This window comes from Eutrigla gurnardus (assembly GCF_963514095.1).
Source record: "Eutrigla gurnardus genome assembly, chromosome: 18".
Classification (NCBI taxonomy): Eukaryota; Metazoa; Chordata; class Actinopteri; order Perciformes; family Triglidae; genus Eutrigla; species Eutrigla gurnardus.
This window is the reverse complement of record NC_139929.1, coordinates 5,943,586-5,970,911: the sequence shown is the minus strand read 5'-3', so window position 1 is coordinate 5,970,911 and position 27,326 is coordinate 5,943,586. Positions and strand designations below refer to the sequence as shown.

At 42.4% G+C, this 27,326-nt stretch overlaps 1 protein-coding gene across 2 annotated transcripts; it reads left to right on the top strand.

The window, feature by feature from the left end:
* Nucleotides 1-2,435: 2,435 nt before the first annotated feature.
* On the top strand, nt 2,436-26,758 carry myom1b (myomesin 1b). Of its 2 annotated transcripts, XM_084033767.1 has the most exons (40): nt 2,436-2,590; nt 2,961-3,166; nt 4,739-4,873; nt 4,977-5,151; nt 6,642-6,799; nt 6,965-7,057; nt 8,020-8,108; nt 8,387-8,428; nt 10,413-10,574; nt 11,052-11,213; nt 12,991-13,132; nt 13,409-13,605; nt 13,840-13,893; nt 13,982-14,106; nt 14,185-14,368; nt 14,446-14,620; nt 14,704-14,825; nt 16,919-16,936; nt 19,285-19,481; nt 19,577-19,703; nt 19,836-20,020; nt 20,127-20,241; nt 20,306-20,462; nt 20,543-20,649; nt 20,728-20,772; nt 20,864-21,000; nt 21,090-21,234; nt 21,516-21,575; nt 21,887-21,954; nt 22,066-22,179; nt 22,672-22,759; nt 22,848-22,886; nt 22,974-23,079; nt 23,172-23,335; nt 23,509-23,545; nt 23,678-23,700; nt 23,911-23,966; nt 24,062-24,277; nt 25,845-25,986; nt 26,056-26,758. In XM_084033767.1, the coding sequence occupies exons 2-40, from the start codon at nt 3,012-3,014 to the stop codon at nt 26,277-26,279; spliced, it is 4,740 nt and encodes a 1,579-aa protein (XP_083889893.1). In that variant the 5' UTR covers nt 2,436-2,590; nt 2,961-3,011; the 3' UTR covers nt 26,280-26,758. The 2 variants fall into 2 exon arrangements, with proteins under 2 accessions (XP_083889893.1, XP_083889894.1); XM_084033768.1 differs by lacking the exon at nt 16,919-16,936.
* Nucleotides 26,759-27,326: the final 568 nt, after the last annotated feature.

Genomic DNA, 27,326 nt, shown 5'->3' with positions numbered 1-27,326 from the left:
TCAAACTTTTCAAGTAGATGCAAGTGCATTTTGTCACCTTTTCCAGTAGATCTCTCTGTATTTATTTAAGGAAGGCCCTGCTGAAGCATATACTGTAATGTCACCTTGAACCACTAGAGCGTGCTAGCTTCACATAAAAAGGTGCATTTTCTCAGCGATATTCTAGACAGTTTCTTGTGGTCATTAATAGTTTCTCTCAGCATGTTACCAATGTGTGAGAGCTCATTTAATATGTTTATCTCTAGAACTGTTACCTCAAACATTCAAGTGGCTTCAATGTGTGGGAGTCATACCAAGCAGGGTCTCCTTTTTCGGAAGATGGCAAATGACTCTGCTGTCCTGACGTTGGTCGGGAGTTCGTTCCACCACTGAGGCACCAGAACAGAGAAGAGTCTGGACTTTGCTGAGCGACATATGTTTGATTTCAGCGATGGTGGGACCAGCCGGCCAGCTGAAGTAGAGGAGCGAAGTGCTTGCGTCGGGGCATGAGGTTTGACCAGTGTTTGAAGGTAGATGGGTGCCGTTCCATTGATGGCCCTGAAGGCCAGATTCATCGTCTTGAATTGGATGCGGGCTGCAACAGGGAGCCAGTGGAGGTCACGGAGGAGGGGGGTCACGTTGGTAAATTTGGATAGATTGAAGACAAGGCGTGCTGCAGCGTTCTGGATACGCTGCGATGGTTTAGTCGCTGAGGCCGGGAGTCCAGCCAGGAAAGAGTTGCAGTAGTCAAGGCGGGAGATGACCAGACTGGGAGGAGCCTCATGGTTGGACTCTGCAGGGCCCCCCGGATAATTGAGCTATGCCACTGCCCAAGAAGATCCCATGAGACACAGTTGGAATTTCCTGCACAGCTGAACGCAAAGACATGGCGTTAACATGAACATGATTCATTCCACCCATGTTCACTTGGACAATCAAACAAGGAGGAACGGACAAATAATCAGAAACACCTTTCTTTACAATGCCATATTATACAACTCCACTAAGCTAAGGGAGGACAGCTAGCCTGATTTTGTCCAAACTAAAGGCTACAACATTTTCAAAAAATGATATGATGTGAACTGGGCATACAGTAGATTTGTTTGTCCATTACTTATGCTAAGCTATAAGCTAACTAGCTGCCACCTGTAGCTTCATGGTATCAATCTTTCGTCTAACTTCAGGTAAGAAAGTACTAAGAAAGCACTACAGGCGGAAGAGTACACTGGACACAGAACTGATTTTAACAAGCCGTTTGCATCATTCTGCTTTTCTCAGGGTTAAATGTCATGCCTCTCAGTATAAAGCAGTCGATCATATTATTTAGTTGCTTGTGACATATCACACTTGGAGAATACATCCCATATTCATTAGACAGCATTTAGTGGTATGACCCTGCTTACTGCATTGTATTGTTCTCCCCAGTGTTGATCTCATTTAATTGGTTTAGACTTCAGATTGCTGCCATAACATGCCAGGTATGCTGCTGACTACTGTGTCATCATGAGGGACAATGGTGGGCGAGGGCCAAACAGGATGACAATACAACACAAATGCCTCGGAGGTGTTGTCTGACATGGTCTTTTTTTGCCATGAAAACTCATCAGGTGTTTGAGTTGCAGTCAATTCCCAGAAAATATCAGTGTCAACATGAACCTGCCTGATAAATGGCCTCACTTAAACTTTACTTAACAGGAAAACATTTTTATTTTTATAGGATAACTTAAAGCACCAGGAGTGTCTTCACCCTCAGCTTCGGAGTCTTTCATTTATTTAACCTTTTCTTTTAGTAGGTGTTTATGAGCAGAGGTGACAAAAGGGGACATTTGTATACTTCCACATATAAGCGTGAGACAGAAAGAGAGAGTGATAAAGAGACATTAACAGTGGCCTTTGTTGCGTGTGAAGCAACAATAGCAAAGCTAAAGTTAGCCGCAGTCCCAAATGAGAGCACTGCGGTAGAAGTGAAGACAAAAGCTGAGAGATTAACCAACGATGCAATGACGTGGGCTAAAAGCCAGCAAGGTCGTCATGCTAGTGTGATGGACGTAAAAAAAAGAGAGACATATTGAATTCAATATAAGCCACTTGGAAATCTGGGGATCTCAGGAAAAGCTGAATTGGTGCTTCTTGTACTGCGACATTGATTTAAATATGTAAGCTTTGTCATATTAATAACAGGTCAACTCTTGTTGAACAGAAAAAGATATACATGTATAAGCGAGACAAATGTGACAAAAAGTCTTACATAAAAAATGAGAATATGGACACAAAACTACAAAAGTAAACAGCCTGTGTTTACCTGCATATCAGCCAGTAATGCTCACCGGCAGAGCCCGGCACCCATAAAATGTGTTGCCCTACAGGGGTTGACTTGCCCCCCACACTCTGCTCTCTGCTATATTTATCTCCACCCTCACCATAAAAGGCCGCGACTGCTGCTTGGACACTCTGGCGAGGGCCAATATTATTTTGGTTGTGTAGAAACCGCAGCCCTGTACGCACCTATCTGCAGGTTTGCTGGGATATTGAGCTTCGAGTGTGGAGTTGGGGCATCTTTCCTCTTTAAAGCGTAGGGTTTGAGGCTTTTTGTCCGGGGTAAGTGGCAACGGTTGTGCGATGTGATTGTTGTTGCATTATGTCTGTCTAAGCGTGCTGAGAAAGTGCCTGAATCTTACATCATGTCTTGTCAGCTGATGTTGCAGGTTTGCAATTTGATGATGGTTAAATGTCTTTTCCCTGTTATTTTTCTTTTTGATCAACACAATATTATGCAGATTTTGTCTTTTTTTATATGCTTATATTGGCATCATGGGGATTGTGTCCAGTTAACGATCCATGTTCAGCTATAAAGAACATGTTGAAGTAAAGCACGGCCAGGCGTTTGAAATGAAGTGAAAGTCATAATGAACCTGCAGGTTATTATAACAGCCAATCCACCTGCTCTTGAACACTAACTAACCACGCAGACAATCAGATAGGCAGCGAGAAACTCAGAAAGTTCGGGGCTCGTACCAGGAGCGGCCTGCAGCATGCCTGGATCCATACCGTTCTACCAGAAGGACCACCACCACTACGACCGCGGCTACCGCAGCAAGGAGACGCAGTCCAAACTGAGCCAGTACCAGACCAGCAGCAGATATGCCGCTGGCGCCAGCAGCTCCGCCATCAGCAGCAGGAGCAGGGGGTAAGGAGGAGGAATTCATCAATCCACCTCTTTGTCACAGGGAAGCCCTCCCCTTTAACACCATCTCCCAACCCAACTGATCAAGTTCACCTCCAGCAACCTTGTTGGATCACTTCCCCGTCACAGCCTCGGGAATCTCTCCTGCTTTGCTGCCAAATTGACACCCAAGTAACCATCCTTCCCTCCTCCGAGTCCTCTTTGATCATCCCACACACACACACCTGAGGATGTTTGCTCCTCATACTGGTTATAAACAGCTTTGAATCCTGCATGAACTTGCATGTCGACTGACAGCTGCCCTGTTTGCTTTTCTGCATGCTGACAAACTCCTACCTGTAACTCACCTATTCCTAAATAACTCAAACTATTATTGGGATTTTTGAGTTTTTGTTTAGTTTTTGCTCCTTTCAGGGCAAAACCCTTTGCTTGATAAGCTGTAAGGAAATGCACTGTTATGTTCTGGCACAGATTGGAATAGAATCTTGACCTGTGCATACGAGTCTATTTTTAAAAACTGATATAATTTTGCATGTATTGTTATGTTTTGGGAACTTATGTATTTGTTTCCCTTTGTTTCCAGTGGACTCAAGGAGAGAGTTGTTTACTGGTTATTTTTGTTGCCCATATTTGTGCGTCCCCTGTTGAATATAGGGTTTTTAATGGAGAAGGTCAAATAAGGGTTTTCTTAGTGTATCTGTCTGTTGTTAAATTTGCTTTTAGTGCTGGCAGTGTCCAGTAGTTTGGTTTTATAGCTCATTGCTGTGGATTCTTTGGAAGGAAGAGAGATGCTCTTCTTTTGTGTTTTAGGGATAACAAACCACCCAGTTTATTGGGGATCTTATCTTTTACGGTGCCTGGCAGATATTTAAATCCAGTGATCTGGAGAGTGTGAACAGGTCAGGGGGCTTAGGTTTTCTAACACCATCTGATCTTTGCCTTTACGCTCATGTGGCCGGACAGCCAAGCAGTCACCAAATCTGTTGTTGAGGAGCGGAGGATTATGAAGTGATGACTATTTAACAGTCAGTGTGGTTGAGTTAATGTTGTCGTGGCAAAAACACTGGATTTGTAACCTTTTAATGGAATTCAGGAATGAAACCAAACCCTTTAATGTTATAATCCACTTTAGCAGGAGTTGTTCAGATCCTGGAAAGAGAGTGTAAATGGTCAGAGCTAAAGGGACAGAGACCCAAATAGATACAGGAAAAACTAGGACACTTTCCCTGTCACCCTTCTTGCCCCCGCCTCCTTATCAGGTTCTTGTTATCTCATACCCGGGCTCCTAGCCGCCAGCTCTCAGGGAGCTGCAGATAGTGTTGCCACAGACAAACTCAAGAAAACCCACAGGAGTGTGATAATTGATAATTAGGCTCTTAATTGCATCGGTGGTGCTCATATTGTTTCCCCTATCAGATTTGTTGATGTAATTATTGCGAAAACTAAACCACCTTCACTACTACACTCCCCACTGAACCTTCATCTGCAACCCATCCACCCTGATCATCCCCACATGTTGATGTTATGTTCCTAGTCTGGCTGGGTGCCAGGCTCACGGTATTCTGTATGTCCCAGACTGGAAGTGTCGTCACATTCTGGGCTGGAGGCGAGCAGACTGAGCCCGGTACCCAAGAGAGCCAAGCCAACTTACTTGGCCGTGGACAAAGAGAACCAAATCATCGGCTACGTAGTGCCTATCTTCAGGGGCAGGTAATGAACCCGTCGCCTTATGAAAGTGAATCTGTGCTCCATCTTAAAAGTGATTTCAACCTGCCTTACTCCATCCCCGGCTCTAATCTGCAAACTCCTATAGTGAAGAGTTTGCTGCAGGACTTTCGGATACACGCGCAACAAGGGTGAGGGACACTGCTTCATACATGGCCCGCAGGGATTTGTTCACCAGCGGCGTGGAGATGGAGAGGTCAGAGCAGATCTCCAGGAGGGAGGCCACCCGCGAGACGGCCGAACGCATCTCTCTTAACAGAAGGGTCAGTGGTGGAATTTTACATGCTACTCTGTTGAGGTCACGCAGGAAGCCAAACGCCTTTTACAACCACACGGATAACTGCTTATCATTTTTACATCACAGGACATCGGTGACGTGATTGTGACATATCAGTGTCCAGTTTAGAATTCTTCCCCTTCATGACATCACTCACAACCATGACGTCATTGTAGATACTTCACAGACTCGCTTTGTTTACGTGTGGTATCGCAGCAGATAATCCCAGCCATGACATCACAAACTGGCTTCCCCTACTTGTGACATCACTTCTCTTTCAGATTGTTTTTTTGTTACTTGTGACATCACAGCTCACCCGCTGCTTCATCCCGTTACAAAAATGGCTTTTTGAATCTTGTGATACGCGATAGTGGACTATCTTGCTTTATGGCTTTTACTGCTTGCAAAATCATAATAGACCATTTTGTTTCACGATATCATGAAGTAGCCTTTGGTACGTGTGACATCACAGTAGACCGTTCTGTTTCATGACATAATAGAATATATTTTGTTATGTGTGACATCACACTAGACCGTTCTGTTTAATGGAATTGCAAAATACAGTTTTGTTTCTTTCATCACACTGCAGTTGGTTTCTGCTACTTGTGACATCATAGTGGACCAGCTTATTCCTTGAGATAACACATCATCGTCACTACCGCATTGCATTGGGGGATATTCATGCTGCCGGCGTAGTGTCCAGTGATTTGTATGGATTCATACAAAGCATGCTCGTATGGTATTTCAGACACAACCAGATTGTCTTTTCTTACTTGTGACATCAGCAGACGATATTGGTCACAACATTACAGATTGGTTTCTCCAACTTGTGACATCACAGTCGACCATTCTGCTTCATAGCGTACCGGATGTCACAATCTACACTATTTTGAATGTTGGATCACAGATGGTTACTTCTGACATCATCACAGTCTTTTCTCAGTTATAACTTCACAGTAGATCTTAATTGCAGTACTGCTTAGGAACACCAAGTGCCTGTTAAGTGTTTGTTACTACTATGCCACACACAAGGAAGTTATTAATGTCAGGGTGATTATGTGAATCCCCCCCCCACTGTATTTATCTGTCTTCACTCTGCCAGTCAGCCTTACTACTGGGCGACACATTCCTCAGGAGATCGTGTTTCTTGAGACACAGGGAGGCAGTGTCCCAATGGTGTTGTCGTATGATGTGTTGAGTTACTGGATGCACAACGAGACGGGGCCTCATCACCCCTCGCTATTCATAGGACATCGTGAACAACACACTCGAACCTCGTAGCACGCGTCTCGACTTTAGAGTACATATTCTTGCATGTTTAAAACAAATGTTGGGGATTTTGCTGATTGTAAAAGCTTTGCGTTTGCTTCGACTTTGCATTGTGAATTCCTGGTGATGGAGATGTTACATGTTTTTTTTTTAAAAGGTACAATTGACCCGAGTGATTAAATGCTTCAGTGCTCTCCTGTTTTGTAGATCCATGAACACGGTGAACACTTTAAGCGCATGAACGAAGACAGCCTGATGCACGCCCCGGAGTTTGTGATTAAACCGCGTTCCCACACCGTGTGGGAGAAGCAGTGTGTGCGGCTGCATTGCACTGTGAGCGGCTGGCCCGACCCTCGGGTCGTCTGGTAAGTCACGGACATACACACCTGCAACCTCAGAGCTGTCATTTCTGTCCCCTCAACATCCTGCTTATTCTGTTATCCATCTAGTTTCCACAGCTTTATGAATTCTGTTTCCTACTTTTCAAGTTCTTTTCTGTTTCCTCTCTTTTCCATTATTCCCACTAAAAGGTACAAAAACAATGTGGCAATTGACGCTTTTGCCGGTGCTGGCAAATATAAACTTGAGAGCAGATACAACGTGCACTCACTGGAGATTAACAGGTAGGTGTAGCTCCTCCCATCCACAGTCTTCAAAATACAAAAAAACATTTTGTTCTATAGTTTAATATCTATAACATGTCACCATTGTAAAGTCCTGAAATATGCATACAACTTAGCTTGTGTAGACTTATTTTTCTTACATTAGCTTGACGTATCACCTCGGTATTAGCTCTTCTCTGCATTTTTCAGCCAGTAAGATTATTTCCCTTAATAACTGTAGCCTACTTGCCAAATCCTACGCACTGGACCTTTAAAAAAAATTTAAAATTGTTTTTAAATAAAACAAAATACTCAAAATGCTTGGGTTTCTTTTCACATTCACTAGAAATCAATAAATGAATGATACATTCAAGAACACATAACTTGTGTGCACTTGTAAGTAGGCACAGAGTCAACAGCAAGAGGCAAATATATTTTTTTATCACGTTTGAATTACATTTTTTCCCCACTCATACTTATTTTTTTATCAAATTAGCTTTATCCAGTCATGATGGTAAACAGTGGGAAGAACCAAAGCTCCAGTGTTTCTTTATGCCAGGATAATGTTGATAAAAGCCTTTGTCCCTGACTAACTTGCCCAAACAGACCGACACTGTTACACTGAGAGCCAGAGAAGAGCCACACCGTTTCCCAGGCTGCCCGAGATAACACAAAAAGCATGCCTAAACATAGCCAACGCCATTCGAGCCAAAACCTACAATGAGATTATCTTCATCACATTTTAGTGGAATATGTTGGCCGTGGATAATCTCATGTACAGAGAGACCCACGCCACCTGGTGCACATGACATCACCGGTGGTGTCTATTCCTGGCCAGGGGTTATGGAACGCTTCAAATGCTTGGTATTATATACATGGCTGGGAGGGCTGAGGTGTGGGGGAAGGGCACCGTACACACGGATCCTCAAGCGAGGGAATGTGCCTGTCATGGACGTCGATCACCTGATGCTCTCCTCTTTCAGATGTGATTTTGATGACACGGCGCAGTATCACGTCTCTGCCATGAACTCAAAGGGAGAGCTGTCTGCGTTTGCCTCCATCGTTGTGAAGAGTAGGTGTCACCTCAGAACCATCACCCAAACTGTTTTATAGCTGACCATAAATCACTATCATCAGTGTATTGATTCCAAATGCAAAAGTCATTTTTGTGAATACTTTCTCATCAACTGTAATAGGTCTAAAATTAATAATAATTGAAAGTGTCATTAGAGACCCACTATGTGAAACGTGGCACCTTTAATTTAAATTGTATGTAATTTCTCATATGATATAATGATGTTCACACTGTGGCTGTTTGTATTACTATCTAACTGCTGCTATTCTCCATAGGGTTCAAAGGTGAAATGGATGAATTCCTGCCATCACCCAGACGTAAGTGTGAATTTATTGTACATTTTTTTATTGTATATTGTGTTGTGGAATTAAAGTTGCTTATATGAATCTGTTTGGCCACCAAGGGGCAGAAGAACAGGGTGAAACGTGTTAGCAAAAAGTTGCTTATTTACACACCAACATGTGGTATTTATTTGGATTTCTGTGTATAGCAACCCGACGAATATCTTTGAATGCTACTTATGTTATAGTTAGCTCCGTTTTGGTCTCCACCAACAAAAATGTATGTTTTCAGCTGCAAGATGTTCCATTCCCTTCACCAGCTATAGTTTCTAAATGTGTCTGTGTTCTGTTTGGTGCTTTGTATTTATCGTACAGCTGCTTTAAAAACCGATTTTACAGAAATACATGAACTCTTAACAAGCATTTAATAATGTTGGCGTGTAATATGTACAGACACAATGCCAATGGAAAGTCAATTCTCCTGTAGTGGTGGAAACATGAACTCCCCACTTCAACAAAAATAGGTTTGGATAAATCCAGCATTGTGAGGAGGCCTGGGTGGATGGATGGGTCAAACACGGGACTTTCTCTCAGGAGACCCATGTCGAGTTATATCAAATAATGTATGCTACATAAGAACAAGATGCAAGAAGTTGCAACAAACATAGTTATTTTAATCGCAATTATGATCATCCCTATTCAAAACAAGGATAGTTTTGTAGCCTAAACCTAATGTTAAATTGTTTCCATGGTAACCATGTAACGCACTGTTAATAGGTTGTGGTCATTTCACGTATTTCTGTGAGATCACATTGCTTATGAAGGATTTTTTTTTGCTGAAAACGTCCACCCTCTGCTGCTGGAAGCAAAGTTGATGTGAGTAATGACACTGAATAGCAATTTTTGTGGCTGTAAAAACAAAACAATAAGCTAAACACAATGCTTAACGGCTGATCTGTGATCAGTAATATTAAAAATGATGGATTATGTGACAGATTTCACATAGTCTTTTGATTTAATGTTAAAATAAAATAATAATCTTATAATTATGCATTTAATGAGCATTAAAAAAAATCTATATTATTTCCTGAAGGTGGGTTATTGCTACATGACTGACTGCAGTGATGGGGGGAGGGAGGGGGTGAAGACGGGTCGGTGCTACTGCACTAACAACTTTTCTGTTTCCTTGATGCTGCGGCGACAATGCAGGGACCAGTACCGAAGGTAACAGGGTCACCGGAGTCTGGTTTGAGAACGTTTTGGTGAACTTGATGTTTCCACCGTGTTCATGCATGACCACTCTTTGTCTGTGTAGATATTTAGAGTTCCCGGTATTCTCCTTAAGTAGGTGATACGGAAAAATCTACAGATTTTTCAGCGTTTCTGGGTTGAAAACAATGTTGCCAGTATGCAACCTTGAAATCTTATATGTTCTCTCGAGGTGGGAATGTACTGCTGGGAGAAAATTTTGTTGCCATAAATCAATAGAGCTGTGTAATGTATTGATAAAGGAACAAAATTTGTTACAAAGTACTTCTTTTCATAATAGAGATCATTATTTAATCCATGTACTTCCATATTTTAAATGGTTTAAATGTTTAATTGATAACATAAAGATGCTAATTCAACTAATTCCACAACTGAAATCACTGAATATTACAGGTTTTTTTGTTTCCACCAGGATTTTTAATGTCTGTTGTGATTCACTGTTTCTGCATGATGATCAATTATTTTTTGTGAGCACTCCACTGTTGTTTCAGAGTCACTCTTTTGGTCTGTATTTGTTTTTTGTCCTATTCTTATTCTTATTGTCCTCTTGTTCTCTTTCCACCTTCTTCTGTTTGACTGATCCAGCATATTGTTTTTTTTTCTGTGGATATGATTATTGACGTGATAATGTTGTGTCACTTTTACCGTGCGGTGCAGTTGGTTTGAACACAGTCTAGTCTTTCCACTTGTGTGCAAGGTGTTTGTTCTAATAATGCTAGTCCGAGCTCTGACTCCGCTGCTCTGTCTCTAGATGGCCCGGTGTCTGAGTACGGAATCAACTTCCAGACTCACATCGTTGATAAATTTGGCGTGTCGTTTGGACGAGAGGGCGAGACCATGAGTCTGGGCTGTACGGTCATCATCTATCCTGCCCTGAACCGCTACCAGCCGGAGGTCCAGTGGTACAGAGACGGTACGAACATGTGGATTATTATATGAATATCACACCATTTCTTTCTTTTAACAAATATACAAAGGATAACATGTTAAATTGGATTATAATTATTGATGCATTAATTAGTGGATTTATTTAATTTTGCAGCTACCAAAGGTGGGGTGAATTCTAATTACTATACTGTAGCTTAGCTTGTGAATTTCCCCCTGTGGATCAATAAAGCTTTATCCATAATACATCATAATGTATCTGGTTGATTACATTTTATATTATTAGTCTGCAAAGTAACCAAATGAATGTAGGGAAGTGAAAAGCACACTATTTCCCTCTGAATTGAAGTAAAGTAGACTTAAATTAATGCCTCATAATAGTATGCATATCTAAAAAGTCTAAAATAAATTGTTATTTTGTATAAATACAGATTTTCTGTGCATGTCTCTGCTTGGTATTGTTGTAGTAGTTGTTGAGGTTGTATTTATATTATCTCCCCCCCAGATGTTCTACTGTCTCCTTCTAAGTGGAACCACATGCACTGGAGCGGAGACCGGGCCACGCTGACTCTCACACACCTCAACAAGGAGGACGAGGGACTCTACACCCTGCGTGTCACCACCAAGTCTGCATATGAAACCTACTCAGCCTACGTCTTTGTCCGAGGTGAGCACGTCTCCTCTGACTCCACGTCCCCCTGCCATCCTTGACAACACAAGCTAAATGCAACCGGATTCATCCGGCTTTGTTTTGGTCATTAGACCAAGGTCGAAGTCACGACAGCGCGTCCTCTGGCACCTCATGACAACGCCACGTCTAATAGTCAAAGTGTTGTGTGAGCGACTGGATTTAAATAGGATGAAGTCCCTGGCGTCCGTTTCAATACAGTGGAAAAAGGTGGTCGGTGGAGTTTATATTTGCTGCCTTCAGGGACAATCTGACCTTTAAACCCCAGCTTCTGGAAAATAGAGCTTGGGGTCGCCTACATAACATAACAGAGCGTGAGGGCATTCAACCGATTTGGGTACAACCCCAAAAAGTTCCAAATATGCTGATCTACTTCACATCTACATTTAGAGACAATAAGAGAAAGTGTTTTTATTTCATTTTATGGTGAAAGGTGCAGTCAGAGTTTTTAGTCTGTGATGAAGAGGCCCATTAAAGAAGAGGAAAGGTACAGTCACCATAACGAAACGCTGCATGAGCCGGGCCGGTCTATTCTCAGAGAGCTATGGAATGAGTCTGGCTGTGATACAGATAGATACTGTGAATATCTGCTTCAAGCAGAAACAATAGGCTGCCCAGTTTCCTGACTGCTCTTTGTGGCTCCCTTTGTAAGCAAATACACTCTGGTTATAACTATCACGTCTTGTTCCTTCTCCTCTTATAACTCTTAGTATGGCGTTATAATAGATCACTGGTGAGGTGACATTTTTGTCTATTTTGCTTCCATAACATATCTTCTTTCATACTAAAGGACAGAAAAGATCCAAAAAACACATTTAGGTCTTTATTTTACGAAACCGTGTCTATTTACGTTTTGTAGCTTTCTCCTAAATTCCCCTAAAGTAAGTTTTTAAACAGAATTTCAAAAAAGTAAACAAAGTTTCATATATTTGTTGTACTTGATACATTTTTAAAAGTTTCATTTTGTTTATGGTTGTATAGTACAGGCTGCATATCACACATGCACCCAGTAAATAACTGCTCATAGTTTATCATTCAACTGGGGCTTTACCCCTTAATGTGTCTTTAAGTCACCTCTCTTATCCCCTTTCACTCCGAGGGCGGGCTGCAGCTAATTCTGTCCTCCCGCTGCTGATTGCTCTCGGCTTGAGTTGAGGACTAGAAACATTCCTGGCATCAAGTCATGCAGCCACACAATTCAGTGCAAAGGCAGAGCTCGCTATAAAACCACCAGCTACAGTAGAACCTGTTCATTATAGACACATCTCTCCGGCTCAAAGGGAAATAAATGTTAGAAAAGTGTAGTGCCGATCTCCACCAGGTGTGTCGCCAAAGACCACTGCTGTGATGTTTGAGTGAATTAAGAGAAACAACAGGACGTGTTTTTTACACAGCAGATATGAAGATATAAAGAAAGGAACAATTTGTAATCTGTAGCAGAAACAAAAACAAGAGTCCAAATTGAAGCAGTTGTTGACCAATTGCGCCCCCTACTGGCCGGGGTAAGAGTAGCGTGGAGTCATCAGTCAATAATGGCGTAAAACAGTAATTAAAATATGTTTTCAAAAAGTGTGAATCACTGCAACCATGACAGGTCCTTGAACATACAGTCATAAAGTAATATAAACAATATTAGGCTGTGATAAGCTGTGGACAGACAGAGAGATGCACACACGCAGCCCGATTACATGTTCTCCTGAGACAAAGGGAGTATGCATACCATCAATCCTGAAGATGCTGCTGCTGTTTGTGTTAGATGCTGATGCAGAGGTTGAAAGAGCTCCTGGCGCCCCTCTGGATGTGCGCTGCCTGGACGTCAACAAGGATTACATCATTGTCACCTGGAAGCAGCCAGCTGTCGACGGGGGCGACTCCATCCTGGGCTACTTTGTGGACAGGTCAGTCATCTCAGTGGTCGTCTGGGTAAAACCCCTCAAAGGGTTAAAGGAATGAGAGAATCACAGTTTTAATGTAATGGTCTGAGACATTTTGCTTTTTTTAAAATATCCCGCACCACACATGAAGCAAAACAAACTGAATAGTTACACAGAAAAGACTACAGAGGGGAAAAAGACAGTACAGAATGATATAAAGAATTCTTTAAAAAGTCAGGTGCGAATATAACAATAATATTAATGAATGCAAGGATAATCATCATTGTCATACATGCACAGGTGTGAGGTTGGAACCACCCACTGGATCCAGTGCAACGACACTCCCATTAAGTTCGCCCGTTTCCCCGTCACCGGCCTGGTGGAGGGCCGCTCCTACATGTTCCGCGTGCGAGCCGTCAACAAGACTGGCATGAGCCGCCCGTCCCGAGTCTCTGAGCCGGTGGCCGCCATGGACCCAGCTGACCGCGCCCGCAGAGGTACTGCAGCCGCCACTGTGTGTCTGGACAAACAGCTTGAAACCACTCCCATCCATATTTTAAAATATGTTTTTTTTAAATTGGTCAAGAATGTTATTTAGAAGTATTATTCTTCTGAATATGCATGGTTGGTAATGATATTTTTTTACCTCCACTACCTTGGATCAAATTCTAAAAATTGTGAATTTTGTCACAGAAAAAAGAAAAAATGTATAATGAATTACTAAATTACAGGTACTTCTGCTCCGTGGACCGGCCAAATCATTGTCACAGAGGAGGAGCCTGCAGGTAGGAAATCTAGGTTCTATTTAATAATGACATCTGTGACACCTGGTGATGTGTTCAGGGACCTAATTCTTTCTCCTTGTCTCATCAGAGGGCATCGTTCCTGGCCGACCTCTGGGGCTGCAGGTGACAGAAGCAACCAAGAACTACGTGGTGCTGAGCTGGAATCCACCAGGAGAGAAAGGCCTTGAGGGGGTCATGTACTATGTGGAGAAGGTGAATCACTTCACAACATTTTAAACGTGCTTGCTAAAGGATAAATCCCCACTAACTCCGTGTATCCTCGTTTGCCAGTGTGTCTCTGGCACAGACAGCTGGCAGAGGGTGAACACAGAGATCCCGGTCAAGTCTCCTCGCTTTGCGCTGTTCGACCTCGCCGAGGGGAAATCCTACAGCTTCCGCGTACGCTGCTGCAACTCTGCCGGCGTCGGCGAGCCATCCGACCCGACCGAGGCCACCACCGTCGGAGACAAGCTCGGTCAGAAATTCGTGCATCACGTTAGCAAGGATGTCACATTCACAGTTAATGACCCCAAACGTGACTCTGGTCCACAGATATCCCATCTCCACCAGGCAGAGTTGTCCCGACTAGGAACACGGACACGTCGGTCGTCGTGAGTTGGGAGGCGTCCAGAGAGGCCAAAGAGTTGGTGGGATACTACATCGAGGGAAGCATTGTGGGTAGCAATGTGTTTGAGCCTTGCAACAACAAGCCTGTGAACACCACCAGGTAAAATGACACTTTCTCCTCAACTAAGGTTTAAATAATCATACAAATGTTTTTAATAAAAATGGCCACTACCATACTTGCAGGTTCATCTGCCACGGTCTGATGACGGGGGAGCATTACGTGTTCAGGGTGAGGGCAGTGAATGCAGCAGGGATCAGCCAGTTCTCCCAGGAGTCTGAGGCTGTGGAGGTGAAGGCTGCTATTGGTGAGTAAAACTGAGGATTCACATCCCAGTAGAAGAAACTGATGCAAGAATGATATGTTATGGTGTTGTTTGTTTATTCAGATGTGTGGTTTAAAGGAAAAATCCACCACAAAGAAATTCCCTTTAATAATGTTTAAAAATCATCTGCTGTTGTTGCGTTTCTGAATTATTTTTGCTGTTAGTAAGAGTATATTTTTGTAAATTTCATGGATAAACACAGCCAGTTATGGTAGAATATATTATGTAAAGACATTTCTATGACATTTCATTTCAGAAGAAATATTAAAAATATCTGTGCAAAAGTCATTTTAGTGATAAATTTAGTGTGAAAAACATTGCAGATTGTAACAGATGCTACTCACTACATACAGAATACAATGCAGCCAACACAAATGTGATTTCTTTGATAATATAAAATTTTTTAGAAAAAGCTACATTTGAAAACTATAATCTCTTTTAACATGTAAAAAAATAGAGTAGAGGTAGATGACCTCGCAAAATGACTCCTGAAATGCCCTGAACACCACAGAAGGATTGGTTTGAATATTGGCCCAAATGGTGGGATTGTCCTTTAAATTATGTAGATAAAAAAAAAAAAAAACACCTTAAAGAAATGCTAGAATTGTCATTTTATCATGATGTTGTCTTCAGTTGTTTTTTATATCATCGGCATCTACACTCCCACACTTTCTCCACCATGGTTCCACCCTTTGTCACCCTGTCACATTATTCAGCACTGTTATGAGCCCCACCACCTCCACCACCACCACCCTGTCACATCCACCCTCCCCCCTCCTCCTCCTCCTCCTCCTCCCTGCACAGCCTGAGGCAGGGTCAGGACTTGTAGACTTCCTCTAATTTGGGTCGGTTTGATCCAATTCAGTGGTTGCTACAAACCAGCCCAATGTCACACACCACCACCACCACCACCACCCCATTTCCCTCACCTTTCCTGGGAAAAAAAAGTTGTGTCGGCAACCCCCACACGGTGCTAAAGGTAGCGACACACACCTCCCCCCTCCCAAACCGGTACCCTTAAACTGCACTGAGTGTCTCGTTCTTAACCTCTCTCCTAGCAGCTAACCCAGCAGTGGAAGTGTTGGATAGTTTAGCAATGATTCATGACATCATCGGCGACAGGGACACAATAAATATGTTTCTACTGTAGATCTGAGTCTTTGGTTTCAGTCATATCTGGCAACACTTCCATTCATGATTTATATGACAGTAGGGCAATTTGTTCCAGCTTTATACCAGAAAACACCCTTTACACATATAAAACTTGATCTGTAATGACTTATTAATATCTGAAAATCATAGCATCGTTAATACAATTAAAGCAATAAGTTAATATCTTCACATAAATGATAATATTGAACATATTGTGACACACACACCAATCCTGCTGCTGTGATAATCGTCAGAGCTGTCTTTCTGATTTCCTGCATGTGTTCTCTCTGCATAACGTCCAGCCTTTGGATGTCACTCATTCACTGGCCAGCTTTGTTCTTCTTCTCTGTTTCTTCCTGATGGAACCACACTCACTTCCTGCACTGTTAGTAAACATGCCAGTGTATTTCTGTATGTTGTCAGGGAACACAATGACTTCCACTTTCTGAAATTACAAATAAATGAACATTTCATATAAGAAATAACATTCTTATCCCTGAGGAGAAAATGTAAACGGATAAAAACAATGACTTCATGTGAATTAGATCACCAGTTATTTCATCTTTCGCGTGGAAATGTAAGCGGTGATGTAATCCACTGGCATGCTTACTGAAGTACGGTCATTGCCTGTTCCGTACTGTTCCTGTTCTACTTCACACGCCTGCATGCTCTCATAAAAACCCTAAAAAAGACGATACTCACCTCCTCACACGGATGTCACTTGTTGGTCATCTTGTCTTCATTTTTCACTCCCTGTCAGATGAAGACATTTTACTGTATTTGATGGACTGATGTACTGTTTCTGCTCATCTTCTCTTTGCTCTCTGGATGTTGTGTGATTGAGCTGAAAACTGATCTTCTTGCCTGTTTTTTTTTTTCTTTTCGTTTTTTTGTCTTATGCTTTTCTCTGCTAACTCCTATAGGGGGCGGCATCCCTCATGGTGTGTTGCCGGAGATGGGTCCGGGGGGTAACGCGGGCCAACTAACCGAGCACAGGCCACGCTGGACGGGCACGCATGAAACTGTCCAGTCCCCCCCTGACACTATGCAAAAGCCCAATAAAGCTCAGGCTGACACTGAAGCCAGGCGGGGGGCCGGGGCCGCTAGCTTGGCCCTCGTGCAGCCGCCCAACCCCGCGGAGGGTAAATGCAAGGGGGGCAAGAGAGGCAGTGTGTCCTGGGCCCCCGACCTGGCAAAAGACCTGGTCTCAGAGTCTGTGTCAGTTTCTGACCCACTAACTGACTTAGCTGCACACTTAGACCCAGTCAGTGCGGAGGTTCAGGATCAGGCTGTACTGACAGCCGATGAGCCTGAGACCCAGCAGGCATGTAAGTTCTCTGTAGACCCTTCTGCTAAACGGGAGACAGCGAGGCCCCGGAGAGAGTCGGCAGGTGAGCACCAGTCGCAGATGGGAACCTTTTCGTCAACTCCAAAATAAATGATCATCCATGACAATATTGGACCCTGACATTACCAATAAAATAAAGATTTCCCTTGTAAAATCAGTTCTGCAAGGTTTTACTTTTACATTCACACCCTTTTGACATTATAATAATCAATAAACAGCTGGTGAAGTTCTCTTCTGGTTGTCTTCTCTTTGAGGTAAGTCACTGTGAAACACCACCGAACTTTAACCCGACACAGTCACGCTTGTTAGTAGTTTCCCTGGCCACGACTTTCCCACAATCCCCTCTCACAGGGTGGCTCGACATCAGTCACCTGGCACCTCAGGACCTGCCATCACATTCAGTACAGATCACTTAAATACTCTCTCACACACTCTGTCTCTCTTTCTTACACACACACACACACACACACACGGCAGGAGCCAGCTAATCACACCCTGTACTTTAAAAGTGGGTCATCCAGTCAACACAAGAGCAGGACACTTGTGACCTGAGACCTTTTTGGTAGTGCACTGTGTACTCCTTCAGATGTCCACCTCTCCGACACTTTGGCCAAATTCCCGCCCCTAAAAAGGGGAGCGTATCAAGTTCACGTGACTATTTGTGTACGAAAGGCCGATTTGTTATCACCATGTCACATGATCTTTGGAGAGACCTTTTAGTCACAGTTGCTCCATCATCCAAGTCCCAGCAATCACCATGTCCTTTGTTGTGTAATTTCTGACCACAAATGATGATGGAATATATATATATATAACTATGTTATAAATAATGTTATCAATGAATAGATTGACATTTTGGGAATTTTGTCTGAGGTGTAAAAATGAATAGTTTTATGGGTGCGTATGTGTGGGACGTCAATGCAGAGGTGCCTTTAACTTGCATTATTTCTATTAGCCAGCAGGGGGTGACTGCTGGTTGCAAAAAGAAGTCTCATTGTGTAGAAGTCTGTGAAAATGACACCACTTATTGTCTCAGTAAATGGTCCCCATTTATCAGTAAACACAAGTTTATGGTCTCAATTGATAGTTTCAAGTCCTCTTCAATACAGCAAGGTGTTAATTTAGTGAATTATGCTCCATTTAGAGTCAAATAGACCATAAAGCAGGAGATGCTTTAGGGCGGGGCTCCCTTGTGATTGACAGGCTCTACAGTCTTGTCCGACTTAGCTACTTAGCTCCAAGCTCTCATATCACCTCTTGTTGCAAAAAAACAAGATGGCGATGGCCAAAAAGCCAGAGCTCAAGGCTTCAAAACTAACGGGTGACACCATGGTGATTACATCCACTTTTTATATACCTCCTATGGTTAATTAGTGAGTTTTAGGGACTTCTGGACAGAGTCAGGCTAAATATTTCCCCATTTTCAGTCTTTATGCTAAGCTAGCTAACAATCTTCTGGTTGTAGCTTCATATTTAGCATGTAGACAGTGGTACCGATCTTAAAGCAAATAATTGTATTTCCCAAAATTTCAAACCGTTCCTTTAAGTGTATGATATTAAAAAAGCCAGCTAAAGGTGCAATTGCATTGTGCCGTTGAGGATATTCTGTTACAGCAGGTATTCACCTATTATTGTTTAAACTTCAACATAATCCAGTCGGGACTTCAGTCATGTTTTGATCATGGAAGAGAGGGGATTATAATGTAGCCAATACCTGCTGTAACTGGAAAGGTTTTCAGTCATGGGATGCTGAAGCACAACAAAGCTACAATAACATTTTTCCAATTATTATAAATAAATGAGAGCACCTGGCCCGAAGTGTAAAAATACGTTTGGAAGTGATAAGAATCACCTCATTGTAGTGCTTCCGTATCCCATTACATCACCCATTTCCCCCATCTGAGGCATTCAGGTGTTAATTTGTGTTTCCTGTCATCTCAGCCTCCCCCACTCCGCCCTATGGCATCACCGTCCTGGAGTGTGAGCGTGACTCCATGGTGCTGGCCTGGAAACAGCCAACCTCAGTCGGCGGCGCTGACATCACCGGCTACTTTGTGGATTACCGCGAAGTCATCGATGGCGTGCCGGGGAAGTGGCACGAGGGCAACGTCAGGGCGATCTGCGAGAGGGCGTACAGGGTGAGTCGATGAGTTCGGCACCCCAAATACAGTTTTACACTGTATTTTAAAGCACACTTCCGTAAGGTTTTGTCTTCATGTCTCTTTGTCTCCAGGTGTGTGACCTGAAGGAAAACAGGAAGTACCAGTTCCAGGTGCGGGCAGCCAACATGGCGGGTGTCGGCATCCCTTCGCTGCCCAGTAACACCTTCCTGTGCGAGGAGTGGACCATCGCCGTGCCGGGTTGGTTAGACCTTTGAAAACATACAAACTCATGTTTAATTGATGGACATTGTTTCCCCTTTTCTGGGTTCCAGGTTGCTAATTGACCTCTTTTTTTTACGTCCAATGTTTTGTTTCTGTTTTGGACCACAGGTCCTCCTCACGACCTGCAGATAAGAGAGGTGCGGGGCGACTCTCTGGTGTTGCTATGGAAACCACCTGTGTACCAGGGCCGTGATCCGGTCAACGGTTTCTACGTGGACATCAAGGAAGCGGATGCACCGGAGGAGGCGTGGAGAGGAGTCAACAACAAGGCCACGGAGAAGAAGTACTTGAAGGTTTGCCGATGGTCCTCCTCCTCCTCCTCCTTCTCCTTCTTCTTCTTCTCCTTCTTCTTCACATGTGTGACGGCAGATCTGATGTTAGTCTTCCTTCATTCTGCAGATCAAGAACCTGAAGGAAGGGGAGACGTTTGTGTTCCGTGTGCGAGCTCAGAACAAAGCCGGCGTTGGACAAACGTCAGAGGTGACCGAGCCGGTTCCAGCCGTCACCAAACCAGGTAAGGAGAAACGTTTGATTGATGGCAACCAGCTCGTTATTTCAATACCTTCTCTGGGTTTCAGGCACCAAGGAGATCGTCGTGGACGTCGACGACGACGGCGTCATCTCCATGAACTTCGAGTGCTGTGACATGACCCCCGACTCCAAATTTGTGTGGTCCAAGAACTACGAGGAAATCACAGAAGCAACCCGCCTGACAACAGAAACCAAGGGAACCAAGTGAGACGATGAGTTGAGGCTCATTTCACCCACACACCATCAGCCTGTAGTCTCACTCATGTGAACCCTTTCTCCTGCAGATCCAAAGCTATTTTCAACACTCCCGGGGAAGAGGATGTTGGTATTTACTCGTGCCTCGTCACCCACACTGATGGAGCTTCATCCAGCTACACCCTCTCTGAGGAAGGTGGGTTGTAAATCCAAGAATTAAATGAAGTAAAATGACTTCACTCGATTCATGAACGTCTTTCTCATGTTTTTCCAGAGTTGAAGAGGCTGCTGGAGGTCAGTCACGACCACAAATTCCCCAGTGAGTGCATCAGCATGTAATCACAATTATCTATTAAAGTCATGACACGGACTGTTTCTTTGACTTGGCTCTCCCTCTTTCTTCAAACTAGTTATTCCCCTGAAGTCGGAATTGGCCGTGGAGCTGCTGGAGAAAGGCAAGGTTCGCTTTTGGCTGCAGGCGGACAAGATGACAGTCAACGGCAAAGTCGATTACGTCTTCAACGACAACGCTCTCTCTCACGGGGAGGTCGGTAAACAACTGGTCTTCATAATATATGAGTGATTTTTGTATGTAGGTGTTTAAAGTTTAAAAAGGGCCGTTTTTTTGTTTTGTAGAAATACAAGATGAACTTCGACAAGAACACCGGTGTGATTGAGATGATTATGGACTCGCTGACTCCGGCGGATGAGGGCACCTTCACCTTCCAGCTGCAGGACGGGAAAGCTACCAACCAGTCCAGCTTGGTTCTGATCGGAGACGGTATGTTCAGCCAATAAAGTCCTGATGAGGATCCTGATCACAAATTATATTAAGATGGAATTCAGTGAGAGTTGTGTTTAAAATATACTCTAAAATATGCAAAAACACCTTCCCTGAATGCAAGTCAAAAATTGGGCTACTTTTATGATGATTGGGTCGGTTCCAGGTTCTAGTTATTTTTCAGTACCATCTGTTTCTGTTATCACATAATTAAACAGCAACCAAGACTAAGTGTAGTTTTGAGCTGAGATGGTAATATATTCAACTCCTTTTGCTTTCAGTGTTCAAGGAGCTGCAGAAGGAATCAGAGTTCCAGATGAAAGAATGGGTCAGAAAGCAAGGTACTGTACTGTTTCTGATGAAAGCATCATCACTGCAGCCCCATATAAGACTTATACCACAAATACTAATAAATGTGTTTATTGTTGCATTCTCATGTACTTAAAGCTGCACATAATGTTTATCATTATCGATTAATTAAGTTTCGTTGTCTACAACATGTCAGAAAACCATCCAGAGTCCGTGGACAGACACTGAGGTTCACATTCACTCACTCACAGATGCACAGATGATCCTCCAGCAGAGTCTACTGTCGATCTACGTTTGCGTTACGTTACGATTTGTATTTTTAGAACTGCCATGTTTGTTCCAGGTCCTCACTTTATCGAGTATTTGGGTTACGAGGTGACACCGGAGTGCTGCGTGATACTGAAATGCAAGGTGAGGTGCAGGTTTCTCTTACTGAACTCTTTAAAATAAATAAGAACAAATAAAATAATAAAATAAAAGAAGAGTTTGAATTAGAACTTAAACACATCCTTCCTTTTGCAGGTTGGCAACATGAAGAAGGAGACGTCGGCGCTGTGGTACAAAGACGGACATCAGATCAAGGCAGACGAGCATCTGGGCTTCACCGAAGGAGTTCTGAAACTGGAAATCGCTCAGGTACGAATATGAGAACGGAAGCCTCTGTGAACTGTGAATTAATGTATATGTTTATATATAGATACTCCAAATCTTTCACTTCAGTGTTGGTCTACAAGAATCAGGTCTTTGATAAGTTGGAATAGATATTTGAATTTTTTTTTTTTTATTATTATTATTAAATACTCTAAAACAGTTTGTTATAAATAAACAGCCTTATTTAACATATCATGTTTTAACAATGCTATTAAATGAATGTAAACTTTTAGATGCCAGTTTCACTTCATGTCTCTTTCTGGGAACAGTAAGATTTGTGGTCATGGGCCGACAGCCACTTCTGTTTTTGCCTGAGAATTATTTATTGAGTTTTCCGTTTGTTTGTTGGCTTTTTTGCTTTTACTTCATATTTGTGTTTTCTGCTGATCCCATAGATTGCAGAAGGGAAAAGCTTGTCTTTTCAGATGAATACAAATCAAATTCCTCATTTTTTGACGTTGCTGCTCTCTCTGGCAGATTTCCAAGAAGGACTCTGGCGTGTACGAGGTCATCCTGAAGGACGACAGAGGAAAAGACACTTCCAAATTGAACCTGACAGATCAAGGTATCCTCTGAGAGTCACAAACGCAGTCAACCAATCACGACTGCAGCAAATATTTCACTCAGGATGATCAAACTGTGTTCCCTTCCAGGTTTCAAAGACTTGATGAATGAAGTTTTCAGTTTTATTGGTAAGAAGATACATTCCATCCCATATATTAAACATTTTGGTGCCACATAACAAAATTCTAAATATTTAAATCATATTTGAATTGCAGCCAATTCCTCGACTCCACTGAAGGTCACAAGCACGGACCAGGGCATCCGGATCTACACCTTTGTCAGCTACTTTAACGATTTGCTCCAAGTGACGTGGCAATATAAGTACGTTGTGTGTCTGCTTTGCTGTTTTTGCAAGCATGTGCACATTTATTATTAGATTTATTAATATTTATTTCTGTGTTTCTGACCGACAGGGACTCGGCCATCTCCTTCTCTGACCGCATTAAGAGCGGCGTGGTGGGAGATCAGCTGTGGCTGCAGATCAAGGAGCCCACAGAGAAAGACATGGGCAAATACGCCATTGAGTTCAACGATGGAAAAGGTGGTCTGAAGAGGACCCTGGAGCTGTCTGGTCAAGGTGAGACCACCAGCAGGTTTGAAACTGAGCCACATTCATTGTATTGTGCTGCGTTTGAATGTTTCAGACACTTCTAATGGACTTCTTGCATTTCTTCTTATAATAAGATTTACTATTTTGCATTTAGCGTATCCCATACTAGCATTCATAACCTATTTCTGTTTGTTTTGCAGCATTTGATGATGCGTTTGCCGAATTCAAGAGACTCCAGTAAGTTTCTAATTCCTTGATAACTATCATATTATATTATTAGGAAGTACAAGTAGAAATATGCATGAAAAGTAAGCCTTAGCTTCCACTTCTGATCATTCTTGTGTTCCCTCTTTGTTTTTACCTCATCAGAGCTGCTGCTATTGCAGAGAGAAGTAAGTGCATCATGTTTAAAGTGTCCTAAAATTGTTTAGAATACTTTATAATGGAGTTTCAAATGCTGCAACTTGGATTTTAAAACTAAAAGACAGATCATATAACTCATTCTTTGGTCCTTATCTTTAAAGCAACTACATATTTGTATTAATATTCAGGTATACTAAATGGTTGTTAACTTATATAAATGATAACATTGTTTCTTTCAGGTCGTGCCCGAGTAGCAGGAGGTCTGCCTGATGTGGTCACTATCCAGGAGGGCAAGGTAAACCCTCAGACCATCATAGACTTGATATGCCTGAACATAATCATTATAACTTTATCATTTTGTGTATTTTGTTCATGTCATCCTCTCACCAGGCCCTCAACCTCACCTGCAACATCTCGGGCGACCCCGAGCCAGAGGTCACCTGGCTGAAGAACGACCGGGAGATCACGTCCGACGAACACTGCATCCTCAAGTTCGCGTCGGGCAAGTTCGCCAGCTTCACCATCACGGCCGTGAACACGTCGGACACCGGCAAGTACAGCATCCACGTGAAGAACAAGTACGGCACCGAGAGCGGGGACTTCACCGTAAGTGTCTTCATCGAAGGGGAGGGCGGCAAGAAAAAATAATTTAAAAACAAGCAAGCGGTCCAAATCTTGTCGTAAATATGTGTATAAATGAAAAAATCACTGGCAACATGATGAAAGGAGAGAAACAGGTTTGTGGATGTGTTCGACATTTTGTGTAGAGTATAAAATGATCTCTAGAGGTGCTAAAGGGATGAAAAATCATAATGCATCTAATGATTACAAATCCAGCACCGTGTCCACTCAAAAAAATGTTTACTGGTGCTATATTAGGTTTGGTTTGTGCAAAGAGAGGCTCATTTTACTCTGTTCGCTTTGGAAAAACATTATTTGACGGATGGAAGATAGCCAAAGACGTGTTGTGTTGATAGGAAAAGAAAATCATGCCTTCAGTGTGTAATGTCTTTTAAAAAGCACGTGTTTTGATGCTTTATTTGCCACAAACTTCACTGACAGTAAAACAGTCGTTTGTTGCAAATGAGCTGAAAACATGCAGCGTGTCGTTTCATTAGATGTGACAGTTAGCCCTGTGTTTATTTGAGTGTTGTAATCATGACATCACTTCCACTGTCTCCCTGTCTGTAGTGAACACTGTACTGTCATTACTGTCACCATGGTTACGAGATCACCCTCCACTCCCTCATTAACGATTCAGATTGTGACGATGCTGTAATGAAGGTTATTGGATCACTTCCCCTGTTTCTCCATGAGACTAATAAAAAAAACAAGCATGTCCTTGATCCCCGTTTCCCTCCTCCTCCTCTTCCTCTTTGAGTCGTCTCACGTTGGTTTGAACCCTTCACATATCCACTCTTTTGTTCCAGTCCCGTTTGTTCACTCCCAGTCACCGTTTGTGTATTTGGACCTCCTGAGGACAGACCACCAGCATGGAGACAACCCCCCTCTCTCTCCCGTCACCACCGGGTGCTTGAAAACAAAAACAAAAGATAAACACACACTTTAGATAAAGAGTGATACTCATGTTCCTCATCACTTATAACATGACATTTACTGCTGGAAAGCATTTATGTCAAAATGGCTATTTGGACAGAGCTGGGCTAATGTGTCATCATTTCAACACAATAGATGAAAAGAACGACAGCGGTTTTTATTAGAATGGGAGCTAAAATTATCTACTCGATTATAAATATATACATATATATACGACCAGTATACATAAGGTGTCCTTACTTTTCTGATTTCGTAATAATAATTTGCTTTCCTTGTGTTTCAGATTAAAAACTCATTAAAAAATATATATAGGGTCACCCATAAAGTTGGAATAGTTTGCAAATGTCTAGTATTTTATAGCACCAAACAAATGTAATGCATTAATTATAATATATATATATATATATATATATATATATATATGAACTCGTTTGGATAGACTATGATAATTTGCATTCGCGTGTATCTAGATGATTTAGCGGTCACTGATAGGTCCGACCTCATTGAAAGTCCCGGGTAAGTAGCAGACATCATTCTCCTGCTGGTGTTGATTCTTGTTAGAGCAGAGCCGTCTTGTATCCGTGCTGATGTCTGACTCCGGTGTTTCTCCTCCCAGCTGGAGATCATCGATGAAACCCCTGACTTGGGGGTGACGTCATACTCGACCGATGCAGAGGGAAATGTGGTGTTTGGCCCAAACACTCCGAAGGAAAAGATGAAACAGTCACTCACTGGAACGACGAAGCAGAAACGGAAGGGTGAGAGGGCTGAAATATGAAATATGTGATATGAATATATTATACTTACTAATGATTGTTCTCTTGCAGAATCTGTAACTAAGACTCTTCTCATGGGAAACGCTGGAGACAAAGACGATGAAAAGGTTGCAGTTGTTTCAAAACAACCAGAAGACGCAAAGGGAGACGTTTCTGACCGGCCTGCTGACCAATCAGAAGCCTCCGAGCAGCCTGCAGACACAGTGGAGGAGCCTGGACCAGCAGCTGAAACACAGCCTCAAACACTGAGTGACTCTAGTGGAGAAAAGTATTGATTATTCTCACATATACACGCGTACGCTAAAGGTTTGAAGTGGGCTTTTGAGCTTCATATTGATGCGTTTCCAGTTATTGTAACTTAGACGTTGCATTTTCTCTTATTAAATATTAATAATAATAACCTTCCACATTTGTGTTATAGATTAAGGATCATATGGAACATGAATTCCTGTTGTATGTGATGGACTTATAATAACACTCTTTTCCTCCATGTGATTTTTGATTATTTTGTTCTCTTTTTCATCAAATTTGCTTTAATAAAGGATTAAACTTGATTTAATGATCCCAATTTCTAGAATATAATGCCAGAAGACACAGAGACTTACAGAAGTGAGCTACTCCCTAGTTGGAGGGAAGAACAAAGCAAACATGAGACATTCTTGGGGTGAAATAGGGCAGAATTAATTCTAATCAACGAGTGTAAAAGAGAGGAGGAGAACACAGTTCCTCACATTTAATATTCATTCAAAAATGTTAATAAAAAATGACTTTACCTTACTGGTTTTGATGTATTTATGAGCCTAGAGAAGGGCAAATCAGAAAACAGAAAATATCAGCAATATTTGTTAAGTACTGCTGACACATTTCAGGGAAAATCATATACAAAAGCACACGTTTTTTTTCCATGTCATACTTGTATAAAACGAAACTCGTACGCAGACAAGGTCCTCAATCGAGGAATTTTCTGTGTAAACATCCAGTCTGACTCAGCAAAAGTTTTATGAGGAAGTGAAATGTTCTATTTCGCAGCAGAACTACAGTTCACTTCACTTTCATTTCTAGCTGGTGTCCACCTACACCACCTGCAGCTGATTATGACCCCTGACCTCCAAATTTAGAGCATTAAAAAACGTATGACATGTATGTTTTTTCTCTGCACCAATCAGGTTTTGTGTTTTGTGAACCAGGTCATCCATTGATTCATGATGCAGCGGCTGAATAAAAATCACTATGTATTGACATAAATGCACAACACCCTTCAACTGAACTGGGACACCATATGATTATATGAGACACTAAAATACAAAAGCTAGGTCAAAGGT